The 13008-nt window shown below is 52.4% G+C and overlaps 6 protein-coding genes across 6 annotated transcripts; 2 read left to right on the top strand and 4 right to left on the bottom strand.

Annotated features, from left to right (window-relative positions):
* Window positions 1-3213: 3213 nt before the first annotated feature.
* Window positions 3214-5512, bottom strand: UV8b_04013 (uncharacterized protein; the record flags this gene model as incomplete). The annotated part of the gene is made up of 6 exons (XM_043141511.1): window positions 3214-3252; window positions 3310-4634; window positions 4695-4864; window positions 4927-5105; window positions 5176-5373; window positions 5432-5512. 6 exons carry the CDS (start codon window positions 5510-5512, stop codon window positions 3214-3216), a joined length of 1992 nt encoding a protein of 663 aa, XP_042997445.1.
* A 790-nt stretch (window positions 5513-6302) lies between these two features.
* UV8b_04012 (uncharacterized protein) lies at window positions 6303-7566 on the top strand (the record flags this gene model as incomplete). Its single annotated transcript, XM_043141510.1, has 4 exons — window positions 6303-6665; window positions 6739-6803; window positions 6863-7089; window positions 7145-7566. The coding sequence occupies 4 exons, from the start codon at window positions 6303-6305 to the stop codon at window positions 7564-7566; spliced, it is 1077 nt and encodes a 358-aa protein (XP_042997444.1).
* Window positions 7567-7926: 360 nt separating this feature from the next.
* Window positions 7927-9080, bottom strand: UV8b_04011 (uncharacterized protein; the record flags this gene model as incomplete). The annotated part of the gene is made up of 4 exons (XM_043141509.1): window positions 7927-8687; window positions 8795-8863; window positions 8929-8950; window positions 9012-9080. 4 exons carry the CDS (start codon window positions 9078-9080, stop codon window positions 7927-7929), a joined length of 921 nt encoding a protein of 306 aa, XP_042997443.1.
* A 1332-nt stretch (window positions 9081-10412) lies between these two features.
* Window positions 10413-10745, top strand: UV8b_04010 (uncharacterized protein; the record flags this gene model as incomplete). The annotated part of the gene is made up of 1 exon (XM_043141508.1): window positions 10413-10745. The coding sequence occupies one exon, from the start codon at window positions 10413-10415 to the stop codon at window positions 10743-10745; it is 333 nt and encodes a 110-aa protein (XP_042997442.1).
* Window positions 10746-11179: 434 nt separating this feature from the next.
* Window positions 11180-11570, bottom strand: UV8b_04009 (uncharacterized protein; the record flags this gene model as incomplete). Its single annotated transcript, XM_043141507.1, has 2 exons — window positions 11180-11228; window positions 11344-11570. The coding sequence occupies 2 exons, from the start codon at window positions 11568-11570 to the stop codon at window positions 11180-11182; spliced, it is 276 nt and encodes a 91-aa protein (XP_042997441.1).
* Window positions 11571-11860: 290 nt separating this feature from the next.
* On the bottom strand, window positions 11861-12716 carry UV8b_04008 (uncharacterized protein; the record flags this gene model as incomplete). The annotated part of the gene is made up of 4 exons (XM_043141506.1): window positions 11861-12045; window positions 12125-12422; window positions 12500-12533; window positions 12607-12716. 4 exons carry the CDS (start codon window positions 12714-12716, stop codon window positions 11861-11863), a joined length of 627 nt encoding a protein of 208 aa, XP_042997440.1.
* Window positions 12717-13008: the final 292 nt, after the last annotated feature.

The following is a 13008-nucleotide window of genomic DNA, read 5'->3' as shown; positions in this document are numbered from 1 at the left end:
ATCGTCGGCATTGACTGTTGCCAAGTGCTCGGATACCCCCAAGTGGCGGACTCCAGCTCGGGCACATAAGTATCTGGGTACCTGGCTGGAGGTTCCTAACGTAACCCCTAACCAGAAGGGTTCCGAGGTGTCTGCCTCCTGGGCACGCCGTAGTCCGTAGTCCGTAACCTTGTAGTCCGCAGTCCGCAGTCAGCAGTCAGCAGTCAGCAGTCAGCAGTCAGCAGCGCCCACCCACCTGGCCATGAGGAATGCCCTGCTGGGTTTGGGGACGCCAGCCAGCCCCAACGCACGGAGTGATGCGCACACGCCCCCTTTTTCGGATTGGCCGGTTCCACACAGCTGCTATGCGTAATGGCGTTGCTACACGTGTTACCCTTCCGGCGCTTTGTGTTGCGCAGCCCTGGCTGGGGCCAAAACAGAAGGAGGGGGGCGTCGGTGGTAGGAGAATGCCCGAGGGGCGTGAATCTAGCGACAAAGTTCGGCAAGGGCCTGGCATGTACATAGGTATGTATCCCTGGGGCCTGAGTGATGAAAGGGGGAAGTGTATTTATTGATTTCAGGCATCCTCGACCGACCAGACGGACGCATTGATTTGTGGCTAGCAGCAGCGCCCAGCACGGCGAGAGTCGCCTCGTCCTCCGCATCTAAGAACGGTCAACCGGCATCTGAAAACGGTGGGCATCTGCTCGCTTCGGGGCGGAGTACGGAGTACGGAGTACGGAGTAAGCATGGCAGGATTGTGATCCGCCACGAAATCCATGATTCAGCACCAGAACAAGACGTCTTGTGCATGGGTCATAAGGCCGCCTCGGGCGGTATCGGCAGGGATACGGGGGCCCACCTGGCCTTTTTCCAAGGAAAAGTTTACTCTTTGGCTTCAAGTCGGCTGCGAAAATCTGCACAAGAATAAGAATGAATCAATACATGTAGCAAGAATAGAAGTAGAAGCCTAGAAGGAAGGGTCTGGTTGGCCACTGGCCACTCGCAACCTTTCCACCCCCCCCCCCCCCCACCCCCTTCCCTGTGGGGCTCGCCAGGTGCCACGGGTCAAAGGGGGCAATCATATTGGGCACGGCGTGCGTCTTGTGACTTGCGCCAGGAAAAGAAAGCCCTTACCCAACTCGGATGGGGGGCGATTGGTCGTTCCATTCCTCCTTTATTTCCATGGGCCTCAAGCGCAGCCTCCCCAGTCCACGCGCACTTGCCCAAGACACCAGACGCCTTTCCTTTTGGCACATGCCACACACATGGTCCTGTGCCGAAATCGCTGCGTTTATTCCCAGTTACTTCCAGATGTCCTTTCTGTGTGAGATGCGCGTTGTGCCAGGGAACGATGCAGCATCTGAGCATCGTGCTGTACGCACTCTGCAGAGCATACCGTGTATCCACGCGGGTACACCACCCAGGGAGGAACACCAGACAGGTTGTGCAGGTCGACCGTACTCTGCTTGCATCTGGCATCGAACAAGATAAAGCCTCATCGACAGACACACAGACAGGTGCTTGATTGTCCCACCGCATCACATCCACCCCCACCTGAAGCTTTGTCTGCTTTGTCTATGGATCGCCCACACCTACCATGCCTCACCGTTATGTTATGCTTAAGCCTTGTCGTAGTTATGAAACATGTCTACCTGGCACGGCCCAGTTTGCTTGTTATCCCAAACGCAAGCACTCCGTAATCCGTGCTGAATTCGAGGTGGCAACCATGAGCGCATCATGACAACTCGATGCCGCCCCCGCCCAGTCCCCCCTCGCTACCCCCACGCTCCCCCCACGCTCCCCCCTCCGTCTCCCCAAAGACAAATAAGAAGCTTTGAAGCGTTGCCCGTGGGCCGGTTTTGACGGAGCCCTTTCGACCACGGACCCGACAACGTGCTCCGAGAAACCAAGGCCGTTGACGGCGACACGAGAAGTGGCTGGTTCTTTGCTTGCTTGCCTGCTGCCCGCTCGCACTACTGCAGGCACTCAAGTTGACATCATTGACTGCGATTTCTCCTCCCTCGAGGTGCGTCATGTTGCTGACTTTCCGGACGCAACCGTCTTTGCACCCACATTTGCCGCATCAAAGCATCACTAAGCTTCTGGGACAATGCCCACGAGTGGGACGGTCACGATAGGCCGGCGTGTGAATAAAAACCGGGCGGCCAAATCACTCGGGCTGGCCTTGCCTCGCCACAAGTTCACGGGTTCGCCCCCCGCGAGTTGGTCTCGTTTCTGTTACCTGGTCTTTTTGCATAATGCCGTGCTGTCCATTATGTAGACTTCTGTTTGTTGACGTGAATTAATTTGGCCGCCCCGCGTAATTTTCCCACAAGGGTGTCGTCTGTTGGTGTAAAAGCAGCGTCTCGCATACCCGTAGCGCGTTCAGTTCTCGATCCCAATTTTCGATTTTTCCCACCGGCAAAGCGTAGTTTAATGTACCATCTTGTCAACGTATTGTTACCCCATTGAGCCAGCCATGAATAGTTAGTTGGTGCGAATAGTTGGTGCGTTCTTCCGGAGTTGCGTCAGGGCACAAAGCCCTACTATCTCCTCGGCGGCTCGGCCACACATTTTGCTTACATGGGCATGTATACACGCAAGTGAAATTCCGACAAAAGGTGGAATCTGCAGACTAGGCGCATCGCATCACGTACGTTACCCTTCGGTTTTGTTGGGACTCGGCCCAATGAGTCTTCGCAGTTCCACTCCTTGCCAATGTGAAAATGCTCGCTTCGCATACGTACCTAGGTTGGTAGTCATGGAGTCATATCCGTAGCTATCATGCCTAAACCTGGCCTGCGCGCTATCTGGTCTCCTTCCTCGGCAGGGTACATGCGATAGAGATGGCAGATCAGTGCGCACTCTTTGCCAACATACGCGTAGTACGTGGTCATGCCGGCAGTTCGTAAGCAATCAAGACATGTTACCTTTGATATGCACTCTGTGACGTGGGGCAAATCAGTTGGCCTTTTTCCCGTGAAATACCGCGCGGGTAAATGCATCAAGCAGATACATAGTTTTCCCAACACCAATGTTAGGGAAGAGCTCTTCTTCTTGGGTTGCGCTTCCAAGACGCCTGCGACCTTACCCGGTTGTCGGTCGCATGTTCGCCTGGCCGTCTCGCGCCACAACCTGGTATAACGTCCGCGCCATTCGAAGCAAAAGTTGCTCCGATATGGGTTCGGCTGCCAAGCCATCTCCCCCCGCTGCAAAGCGCCGAGTCCCAGTCTAACTCACAGGCTGAGCAAACACGAATTCTCGACAAGCCTTGAGCAAAGTTCAGCGCTTTTATCTAGAGTTGAGAGCTTTAGCTGGTGGACTTACTGCTCGCAGGACATCCAACTTCTCCTGTGTCTGCATAAACACACGTCGGTACTGACTGATGCTTTCACGTAGCACGACTTCTTTGGTCGTTTGGCCTTCACATATTGCTTTCATCTTCAGCTCCATCTCCTTGCGGAGAAAGGGCTTGCCAAGACTGGTTTCGAAATTCATGCGGTCGTATCCTAGGATCAGGGCGACGCCGAGTTGTGTTGGAACGAATATGCGCACCCCACCTTGCCGAACCCTAACTGCGTTCGACCCTCCCCGGCCTCTAGCTCCACGTCCACGGCCACGTCCGCCATCTGGAACTCCTCGGGCCGATGGCGGATTGCTTTGGCCATCACTGCCATCGTCACCTGCTGTCGACCTACTCCTGTCAATGGTTGCGACGTATTCTCTGTCCTGAATCTTCTGGATGTGCTCCGCCATTGTAGCATCTGTACCGATACCGTTCGCATCCATAAGAGCGATCAAATCCGCTTCAGTGAGATAATTCGGTGGCGAAGTCTTTCCCTCGGTCATCGAGGCTTCTGTAGGTTGGAAGACTTCACCCCTTGTAAACTTGGGTAACTCTGCCGTGTTATCCCACTTATCGTAGATGAAGACGTTCAGATAGTTCTTTTCCAACACGATCAAGCCGTGGGCACTAAAGGATTCGATGCCGTACTCAAGGTCGACACTGGTCCTCATACCAAGAGCATCTTCCGAGCAGCATGCCAGGAATCGACGTACCACGTACTCGTATAGTCGACCTTCGTCATAGTTCAAGACGCTGGGCGCGGCATAAGTGATTGGATGGATAGGGGGGTGTGCTTTGTCGTCATGTCTGCCCTCTCTGGGCTGCGTAAACGCACCGTTGACCAGACCTTGAGCGAACGGCCCCCATCGCTCGTCACCGGTCTGTTTTTGAACAAGAGCTTTCAGATTGATTTCTTTGTCGAAACGGTCCGTCTCAGTACGAGGATACGAGATGAAACCACGGTTATACAGCCCTTCGGCAATGGTCATCGCCTGTTGACCACTCAGTCCAAGCAAGCGAGTAGCAGCTTTTTGGAGTTCAACAGTAGTGAGCGGCAATGGTTTGTAGTTTTTGGTAGGCTTTTCTTGGACGTTGACCACTTTTGCTGTCTTGGCAGCGAGACATCTCTCGTAAAGAACAATGGTCGACATGCGATCAAAAAGACGGTTTCTTGCCCAGGAAAACTGAACATTCTTCCCTTCCCGGTTGTATACAAGTTTTATCGTCCAAAACGCTTCAGGCACGAAATTCTTGACACGAAAGTATCGATCAACAACAAAGCCGAGCGTGGGGAACTGACAAGAACCTGGGTTCCCAACTGTGATTTAGACGAGGATGGACTTGGAGGTGGAATTTCGGCACTGACCGTAGGATAACACCAGATTCTCCATCGGGCCGCCAAGTGACTTCAAACTATTTGTCATGAAGCGGGTGAATGCACATCCGATTCGAAGATCGAGCTCAATCCTGGTTGAGACGGCATTGACTTGCTTCTCATCTAGATTTACCAATCTCCTGGCAGCAGAAAGAACGTGCCTACATCGAGGATCAGCTGTTGAATTGTGATGGGCAAATGAGAGTAGCAACCTCTGACTTACGCTCTCTCCACGTTACTGAACTTGGCTCGTTTCACTTGAATTCTGGAATTACCTTTGCGGGCAGCGTCGACGATCTCTTGGCCAATATGCTCTCCCTCCAAATCACAGTCTGTCCATATGACCAACAACTGCGCATACTTGGCTTGATCTGCAAGATTTTTCGCTATAGACTTCTTATCCTGATCCGAGTCATGTGCAAATTAGCCAAAGTATCGAGCTGCTGCAACTTTGCCCATGAGACAATCCTACATCGTAAATATTGGTGACAATCGGAGCGTTGAACAAGGTCTCTGGCGGTGGGTAGCTCCAATTTCTGTACTCGCTTGGGAAGTCGATGCTGGTGAGGTGCCCGGTAACGCAAGTCATGGTAACAGAGCAATGGCCCAGGGACTGTCCAAAGTCGAAATCAAAGACATAATTCTTGATGTATTGAGTCCTGGTGTTGTGCTTGGTGATAAAAGGTCAGTCGCGACAGCATCGGAGAGCACAACGACGCCATACTTACAGTTTGTAGACTTCCGCCTGATAAATGACCAGCAACAGCCTTGGATATTGATGGCTTCTCGGCCACGCATAGGACTTTCATAACTAGCGGCGGAGTGTCGCACCTCGCTGCGCACGCTTTCTACTGGATTATCGAGACGTGAAATTTTTGTCCTGGGCATACTGACGAGATCTGGTGGGTAAACCTGGGGTAGACGGAACGTGGCAGGTGCGACTCGCAACTGTCGAATGCGACGCGTTCCAAACAGGAGTCAATGCTATAGAGCGTAGCCCTTGGCCCTTAATCCCATACTTGGTTTTCGCATGAAGACAGGACTGGCAGTCGGCGTTTATTTGCTACTTCTCTTCCCATCCAACAGCCTGCGATGTTCAAACTTGACGTCCAAAAAGACAAGAAGTCAGCGTGGTGGTGGTCGAGGCGGTGGCCCCACTGCGGCTCTCAACAAGCCCACCGTAAAATGAAGGAAAGTCCACCAAAAAGTTCCCTAGCGAGATTGAGGTTGTCTAAGCGTTCATGCTCTGGAGATGGCCATTAGATGACCTGATTTTCCTTCGGCAATGCGCACCAACATGAAATGCCAGGGTGCCAGTTGAGGGCAACTGTTCGATGCGCTTCCCTACCTTTCTTGTGCCACATCAAAGTTGGCCGTTACTGCTGCACGTTGGGCGCCAGGCACGTTGTATCTACCTCGTAGCTTAGGCCAGGTCGGTTCTGAGAGGTACTTACTTGTAGGAGGTGCACAAGGAGGTATGTTAGGTACATGTACCTCAACTAGCCAGGGTAGCTAATCGATGACGTTCCGCGTCCAAGGCTTCAGCAACGCCCAAGCTTCCTCCTCTCTCAACGTCGTCGTCATCCGCCATCACGCAGAATGGCGGCCTTGCCAGCTCTCCCGTCCATCGAGGACTGCAGTAATTTCGCCATAACGGTCGAGCCCTTTCTCAACCAGCTATACCAGCTCCCTGAACGCCTCGTTGACAGCGCCGGAAGCCTGGAAGCCCTGAAGCGCGTCTACGTCGAAACAAACCCGCTTGTTACCGGGTTTGCAGCGTCAATAGTCATAGCTGGCATCTGTCTGATTGTTTCCGAGGTGAACAGAAACTATTCTCAGGTGGACCGCTTATGGAGTATTTTGCCCAACCTGTACATCATCCATCTTGCATCTTGGGCACGGCTTGCCGGGCTGCCCCACGGACGGATAGACTTGGTAGCGGTTTTTTCTACTGCATGGAGTGTAAGTCGCGAGTGTATCTCCTACCTTCATGAACCGTATCCATTAGTTTCTCTGATACTAACGCTTTGTAAAGATTCGCTTGACGTATAACTACTGGCGTCGCGGGGGCTATAACGTTGGGTCAGAGGACTACCGCTGGTACGTATCGTATGACGCCAGGGGCATCTGTAAAACGGACTGCTGAGGTCTTTGAATAGGGAGATTGTAAAATCCAAGGTGCCTGGCTTTCTGTTTTTCATTTTCAACGTCACCTTCATCTCTGTCATCCAAAGCATCCTGCTTTTTGCCATTTCATGTGTGCCGGCATACGCAATCCTGCTTTCGACACGATTTGAACCCAATCCCACGGCCGCCGACTATGCCTACCTTGCTGTCGAACTAGCTCTAGTCTTGAGTGAATGGATAAGTGATGGTCAACAATGGAGTATGTGCCATACGGACGTTTCCCACATTTCTCGGAGCGCTGACCTCTTTCGCAGCCTACCAAAGCGCCAAGCAGCAGTATAACAAAACCGCCAAGTTGCCCAGGGGCTGGAACCAGGCCGACCTAGACAGAGGCTTCATCAGCAGTGGACTCTGGGGGTATAGCCGCCATCCAAACTTTCTAGCGGAGCAAATGATTTGGTTCGTCCTGTACCAGTGGAGCTGCTACGCTACCAACTCGCCATATAGCTGGACAATCCTTGGGTCTGGTAGCTTGATTCTGCTTTTCCAAGGTTCTACGCGGCTCACCGAGGATATATCTGCTGCAAAGTATCCCGACTACGTCGAATATCAGAGGCAGGTGGGCATGTTCATTCCCAAGTCTGTTTGGCCCTACAAGACCCCTTCATACCAGCCCAAGGTTATAAGGGGGAGCGACTTGGCCAAACGACAGCAGCAAAAGCAAAAAGCAACTTGACATGCCTGATTTCGTTGGCCTTTTGACAAAAGGAGGTGGTGGCTGTTGGCTCTACTGCAGCTAACGACGGGCATTTGATTCCGCGGCTCCATTTACTACACCGATTCTTAGCCACCTTGCGGCCACATCCAAGCCGTATAATTTTTTCTATCAAATTGCTTTGCACCACATTGCAAATTGGACGAGAGGAAAGAGCAAGTTGAGACGAGATCCAACAATAAAGGTATGCTACAGTTTACGCACTTGATTGGGATCAGAACCAATGGCGTCCTTGATTGCGTGCTCTGATTTGAGCAGAAGAGAGAGAGGGCAAAGGAAGTACATCATTATCATGTCTATTCCGCAATGGCGGTTTGTCATCTAGGCTACTATTTTCAAATCACTCAATTGATCGGCGTAATAGGCTGGAACTGCCACCGCATCCTTCTTGTCCCAGTCCGCCTTTTTGTGCACGCCCGTGAGAACATGCAAAGTGCCGCCGAGCTTGCCCTCAACACCAAACTTGATATCAGTGTTCAACCGGTCACCAACCATGCACGTCCTCGACCTGTCGAGCTGGAACTTGCCCTCAACGGCGTCCATCATGGCCTGACTTGGCTTTCCCAGCTCCAACGGCTTCTGCCCACTAGCATACTCCAGCGGAATCATGCACGATCCCGCCCCCATGAAGAAGCTATGATGCATAGGCAACGTCGAATCGGTGTTGGTGGCGAGGAACACGGCGCCGCGCTTCAGGTAGTGCAGCGCGGTGCTGAGCTTCAGATAATTGACGTGGAAATCCAACCCGCACAGCACGACACCGACCTCGGGGTCCAACAGCGATCCATCCGCCAGCCCCTTGAAATCCTCCGGGGTCATGTCCCTCCTGAAACTAGGATCGGTGCCACCGACGCAAGGGATACCTTCAGCCGCGAGTTCCGCCTCCACTCCGGCCTCGCCGAGCGCGAACACCTTGTTCTTCCCCGGCGGCAGTTTGAGGATGCGGGAGATGTATATCGCTGCCGAGTAGGACGAGCCGAAGACGTCCTCCTTTTCGCAGGGGATGTGCAGGTTGGAAAGCTTCTTGACATAGTCGTCGCGGGACTTGGTGGAGTTGTTTGTCACAAAAACGGTTCTTTTGCCTGTGATGCAAGGACAAGAGGGGGAAGAGACGCAAGTCAACGACTGAATCGCGTCGGGGGGAAAGACGACCAAGTAGTCAGTTGGGTGGGCTGGCAGAGGAACGAACCCTTGGCCTTTAGCATCATGATGGTTTCCGGCACCCCGTCGAACACATGGTCACCAGACCAGAGGACGCCTGCACGCTGAGCTTAGTCGTGCATTTTCATACGTTGCAGGATTCCCTACATGCCCTACACTTACCATCGCAATCAAATAGAAACGTCTACAACTGAGTGAGAAATTGCACGCAGGGGGCGTCGAGGGGAGCAGCGGAAACAACGCACGTCAAACTTGTCTATGAATTCATTGATGGCAGACTTGTCGCCGGTGATGTATTTGGGCGAGAGCGCCATGGTTCAAAACCTTTTGAAAAACGCTATCTCATCTGGGAATCCAAGCTAGACCGGTGGTTGATGCAGGCAACATCTCGAGTTGTGAATTTGGTAAATATACCTGCGAGGTTGGCCGGTGCGGGCTTTGCATTGCTTAGTAATCTCGACAGGGGCAGTCCGACTCGTGGCGTTTCAAACAATCTCTTCTGTGCTCCGTATCTGTAGAACGAAGAATGAAATGCACACACAGTGAGGTTCTAAAAAATCTGCCCGACAACTTACTACGCGCAACGCGTAATCTTCGCGACGCAACCAAATCTGCACCTTACATTTACAACGCTCGTAACTTGCCACAACAATGCCCGAAGTTCGTGCCTTTGGTAAGGAAATAACAAAGAATCGTCGGAGAAATCATGAGTTTTCGCCAGTGCAAAAGGCTGCTATGGTGGCAGAGTTATCGCAAGGTAAAACCTACCGCACGGTAGCCGCTGCGTTCAACACGTCGCCGTCAACCGCGCATAGGATCTTTCAACGCTGGAAACAGGAATCAACACTGGAAAATAAGCCTCGTTCCGGGCGGCCTCCGAAGCTTGCAGCAGCTGAAAATCAAAGGACGGAAACCAGAGATGAGCGGAAAGTCGAGCAAACCATTCCTCGCAAATGATCAGCCACACAGGCCTTCCTATCAACCACCTATCGAAGCGATCGCAGGCTTGCTTTGCCTCGGCAACTTGAGGTGCGGCAAGACTCACCTTGCCACCTGCTCCAAGGTGGACCGGACCTGGAATGTGTTCTCCATCATGTGCTTCAGCCGCCGAATAGGCACCCAGCTGTCGCAGCAGTCAGGACACGAGGGGGCCCAGTCGCGCAAGCCATTGGCCTGTGCTCAATCAGGGCGTGGTTATGCTATCTCTCTGATGCTCGTCACAGAATCCAATGCTGTACTTATAGACGCGGGCACCGGTGGAGCCAGGGATCTTTTCCTCTCTCGGCGTTGCCGCCTTCTTTCTATCCTCAGCGCCGCTGAAGCCGAGTTTTACGAGTGGAACCGAATTCCAAAACCAAGCCATGAGTCGACGACCCTGGACCCCCCCTCCTCCCGGTGCATGGTATCTTGTCCGACGATTCAATTGGGACCTACTAAAATCCGTCTCGATATTACCCTTGATTGTTTCAATTGGAGGTTTGTTTAAGCGGGAGATGCCTTATCTTCTCGTTCCCACACAACCACAAGACAACTCATCAGGAACGGATCGTCTCGCCCTTTTTAAACACACACACACAGAAACAAAGAATCTAAACGGGGGAAAAAAAGAGAGAGAGAGAGAAAAGGAAGGAGGAAAGTCCTTGACAATGTCGGAAGAGATTCGCGCAACAGATACTAGTACGGCCGCCTTCAACGCAACCTCTGGCACTACCAACCCTACCGAGTCCGTCCAGTCTCCGCCTCCCGTTCTGGGTTATGGCTTTCCCAAGCCTCAGGGTAAAATCGATGTCGAGGAAGCACTCAACCGGAAACCGCTTCGCTGGACCTTTCGAGGCCAGGTAGAAGCAAACAGGGCCCGGCCGGCTCCCGAGGTGCTGGATCACCGGCGAGAAAAGGATCTGGAACAAGCCAAGCAGGATATGCTCGAAATGCAAGGTGCTCTGAGTCAGAGCAACAACTTCAATTCCAAGTCGGGCTGAACTTGTACGAAATACGGCCTTTGGATATTCGCAGCTCAATCTCGGCATCTGATTCATGTTCATTTGGGTGGCATTGTCACGACCTGCCTTTGAACCCGGATTTCAGTAACTGTACACACTAATGTGCCATGGTTGGGCGATTCGCCATTCAAGTCTAGTTGAAGATGGTGGGGAAAGGAGAGAAGCTATTGTCAACCTGAATTAGTGTTAAGATGCAGAGTCTGGTTAATGATTTACTTAAGTCACTTTAAGGGAACAAAACCAACAGCATCCAAACGACAGCAGCCGGGTTACTGGGAGGTACTGACGACTTGAAGGCGTTTGCTCGTGATGTACTTGCTTTCCCCTTTGTGACAACCACCTCTCCAAGACCATACCCGTACGAAAGAATTGAAACCAGGGTCCCACGTGACTCGAAGCAATCTCCCATCTCTCTACCAGCAGTCAAGAGCGGCCATTCCGGCCCGGCCTAAGCATAGTCGCCTATTGTGAAGGCCGTGTAATATTGTCAGGATCAGAATGACGGTTTAGCCCAGTGTGCGTATGGAGGCGTTCAAGGGAGACGTTTGCATTTTCATTTTAAAGGAAACTGGCCTACCCTAGCGACTTGTGACTCTTGGCATTGTGCAGTTCGAGAGCAGAATGGAACAGAGGCACCCAGCCACCGATGCCGATCGGCTCGACTTGAGGTGCTAATGACAAGCTTCCTTGGCTGTAGAAGCGTATACGCCCATACAAGGGAAGAAGGAGTGGAGAGTTCAAGACAACGACAACTACGGTGATGGCGCTGATGAGATGGACGACCACGCGGGATATAATCTTCATGCTCCGTCTGGCGGTGTGAGATATGCACCAAAGGTCCAAACACAGGCAAAACCAATGGGCGGATTTCGTCTTTGTCGTCGTCACTTAGATCGGCTGCCTGTTGGGTCGAACACCTAAGCTTGCATTTGAGTATCCTGCCAGGAATGACAAGTGATACGCATTGAGCGCCGGCTGACTGGGGGACTGCTGCCATAGGAAAGTCCCCGACTTGGCAAATCTAGCTTGACATTACTGTTTCTTGATGCTGATGAATCAATTTTGCGACGGCTCTTGACTGCAGACCGGGCATTTCAAACTCTGTCCACGACAGACTGTAAGCGAGACCCGAGCGTGAACCCATAGGCAACAGCCGCGATGAATGTGCCAAGATTAAGAAGCGACGAGATACCATGCAGCACGCCAAACTTCCTGCTCAGAGAGCGCATTTCCTCAGAGTGTGGGCCAGGCTCATGATATTCCTTGCCGTCGCGTTTGGCTGTAGGAGAAGTTTAGCACGAAGGCACCAGCGCGATTGATTTCATTGCCGACGGTTGATGCAGTGGATTAGTACTTGCCTTGTCCGCGACGGGCTTTCATAACCTTGCTGGCGGCGGGATACAAAACGACGAGGTTCAGCAGCCCAGTGACAAACATGGTGGTAATCGGTAGGAGCGAATGCCAGCGACAGGACGCATTCGACAGCCCGGATATGCCGGAGGACACCCCAAGCCATGTATTGCCAGGAAAGGTGAGTGCCAAGACAAGTGAGAGGGCTGTTTGCATGCCAAAATAAATGGGGAAAAGCTTGGCCTGAACAGCCGAGAAGACTCGTCGCTCAACCGTTTTGAACATGACGGGTCCGTTGATAAATGACTATTTGCATATCAACAGGAGGGTTGCACGACATGAATTGGTAGGGGTCATTTGCGAGTCGACTATACACTACATACTTGGAAGAATGATGTCCCTAACAAGGTCCCGTAGCTGCCAGGCAGAGCGTGTTAATTTGATTGCATTCAGTTACAGAGAAGCGTGCCTGGTTGGTTCATCAACTCACGAGACGATGTGGTAGGGAGCCACCGAGAAGAAGATGGACCCAGCCATGATTTGCCAGCCAAGAATAGGATGCCGATGAAACGGATTTTCAGCTGATGGGGTGCACGGCATAAAACAGTGCTGCCACTCCTGTGAGAGAGACAAGGTGGTTTGGCTAGCAAGAGGTCAACCGCCATCCGTATTGGGGTCACGCATTTTCCTGTCACGTGGCTTCGTGATGGAAAGAAACGTCGGTTCGCGCCGCGTCATCTGCGCTGGCGCTTGCGCTTGCGCTTTGCAACCCCGCGACTTGCAAAACTTATTACTACTTCCGTACTCAGTGCAAGTCTGCCTGGTCGTTTCTGGAGCCAGAATGGGATTCGCCAAGAAAGTTGGGCCATCTTGACCAGACGCTTTCTGACAA

This window comes from Ustilaginoidea virens, chromosome 3 (genome assembly GCF_000687475.1).
Source record: "Ustilaginoidea virens chromosome 3, complete sequence".
In the NCBI taxonomy this organism is placed as follows: domain Eukaryota; kingdom Fungi; phylum Ascomycota; class Sordariomycetes; order Hypocreales; family Clavicipitaceae; genus Ustilaginoidea; species Ustilaginoidea virens.
Note: the sequence above shows the minus strand (reverse complement) of the source record. Positions and strands in the feature narration are given on the sequence as shown.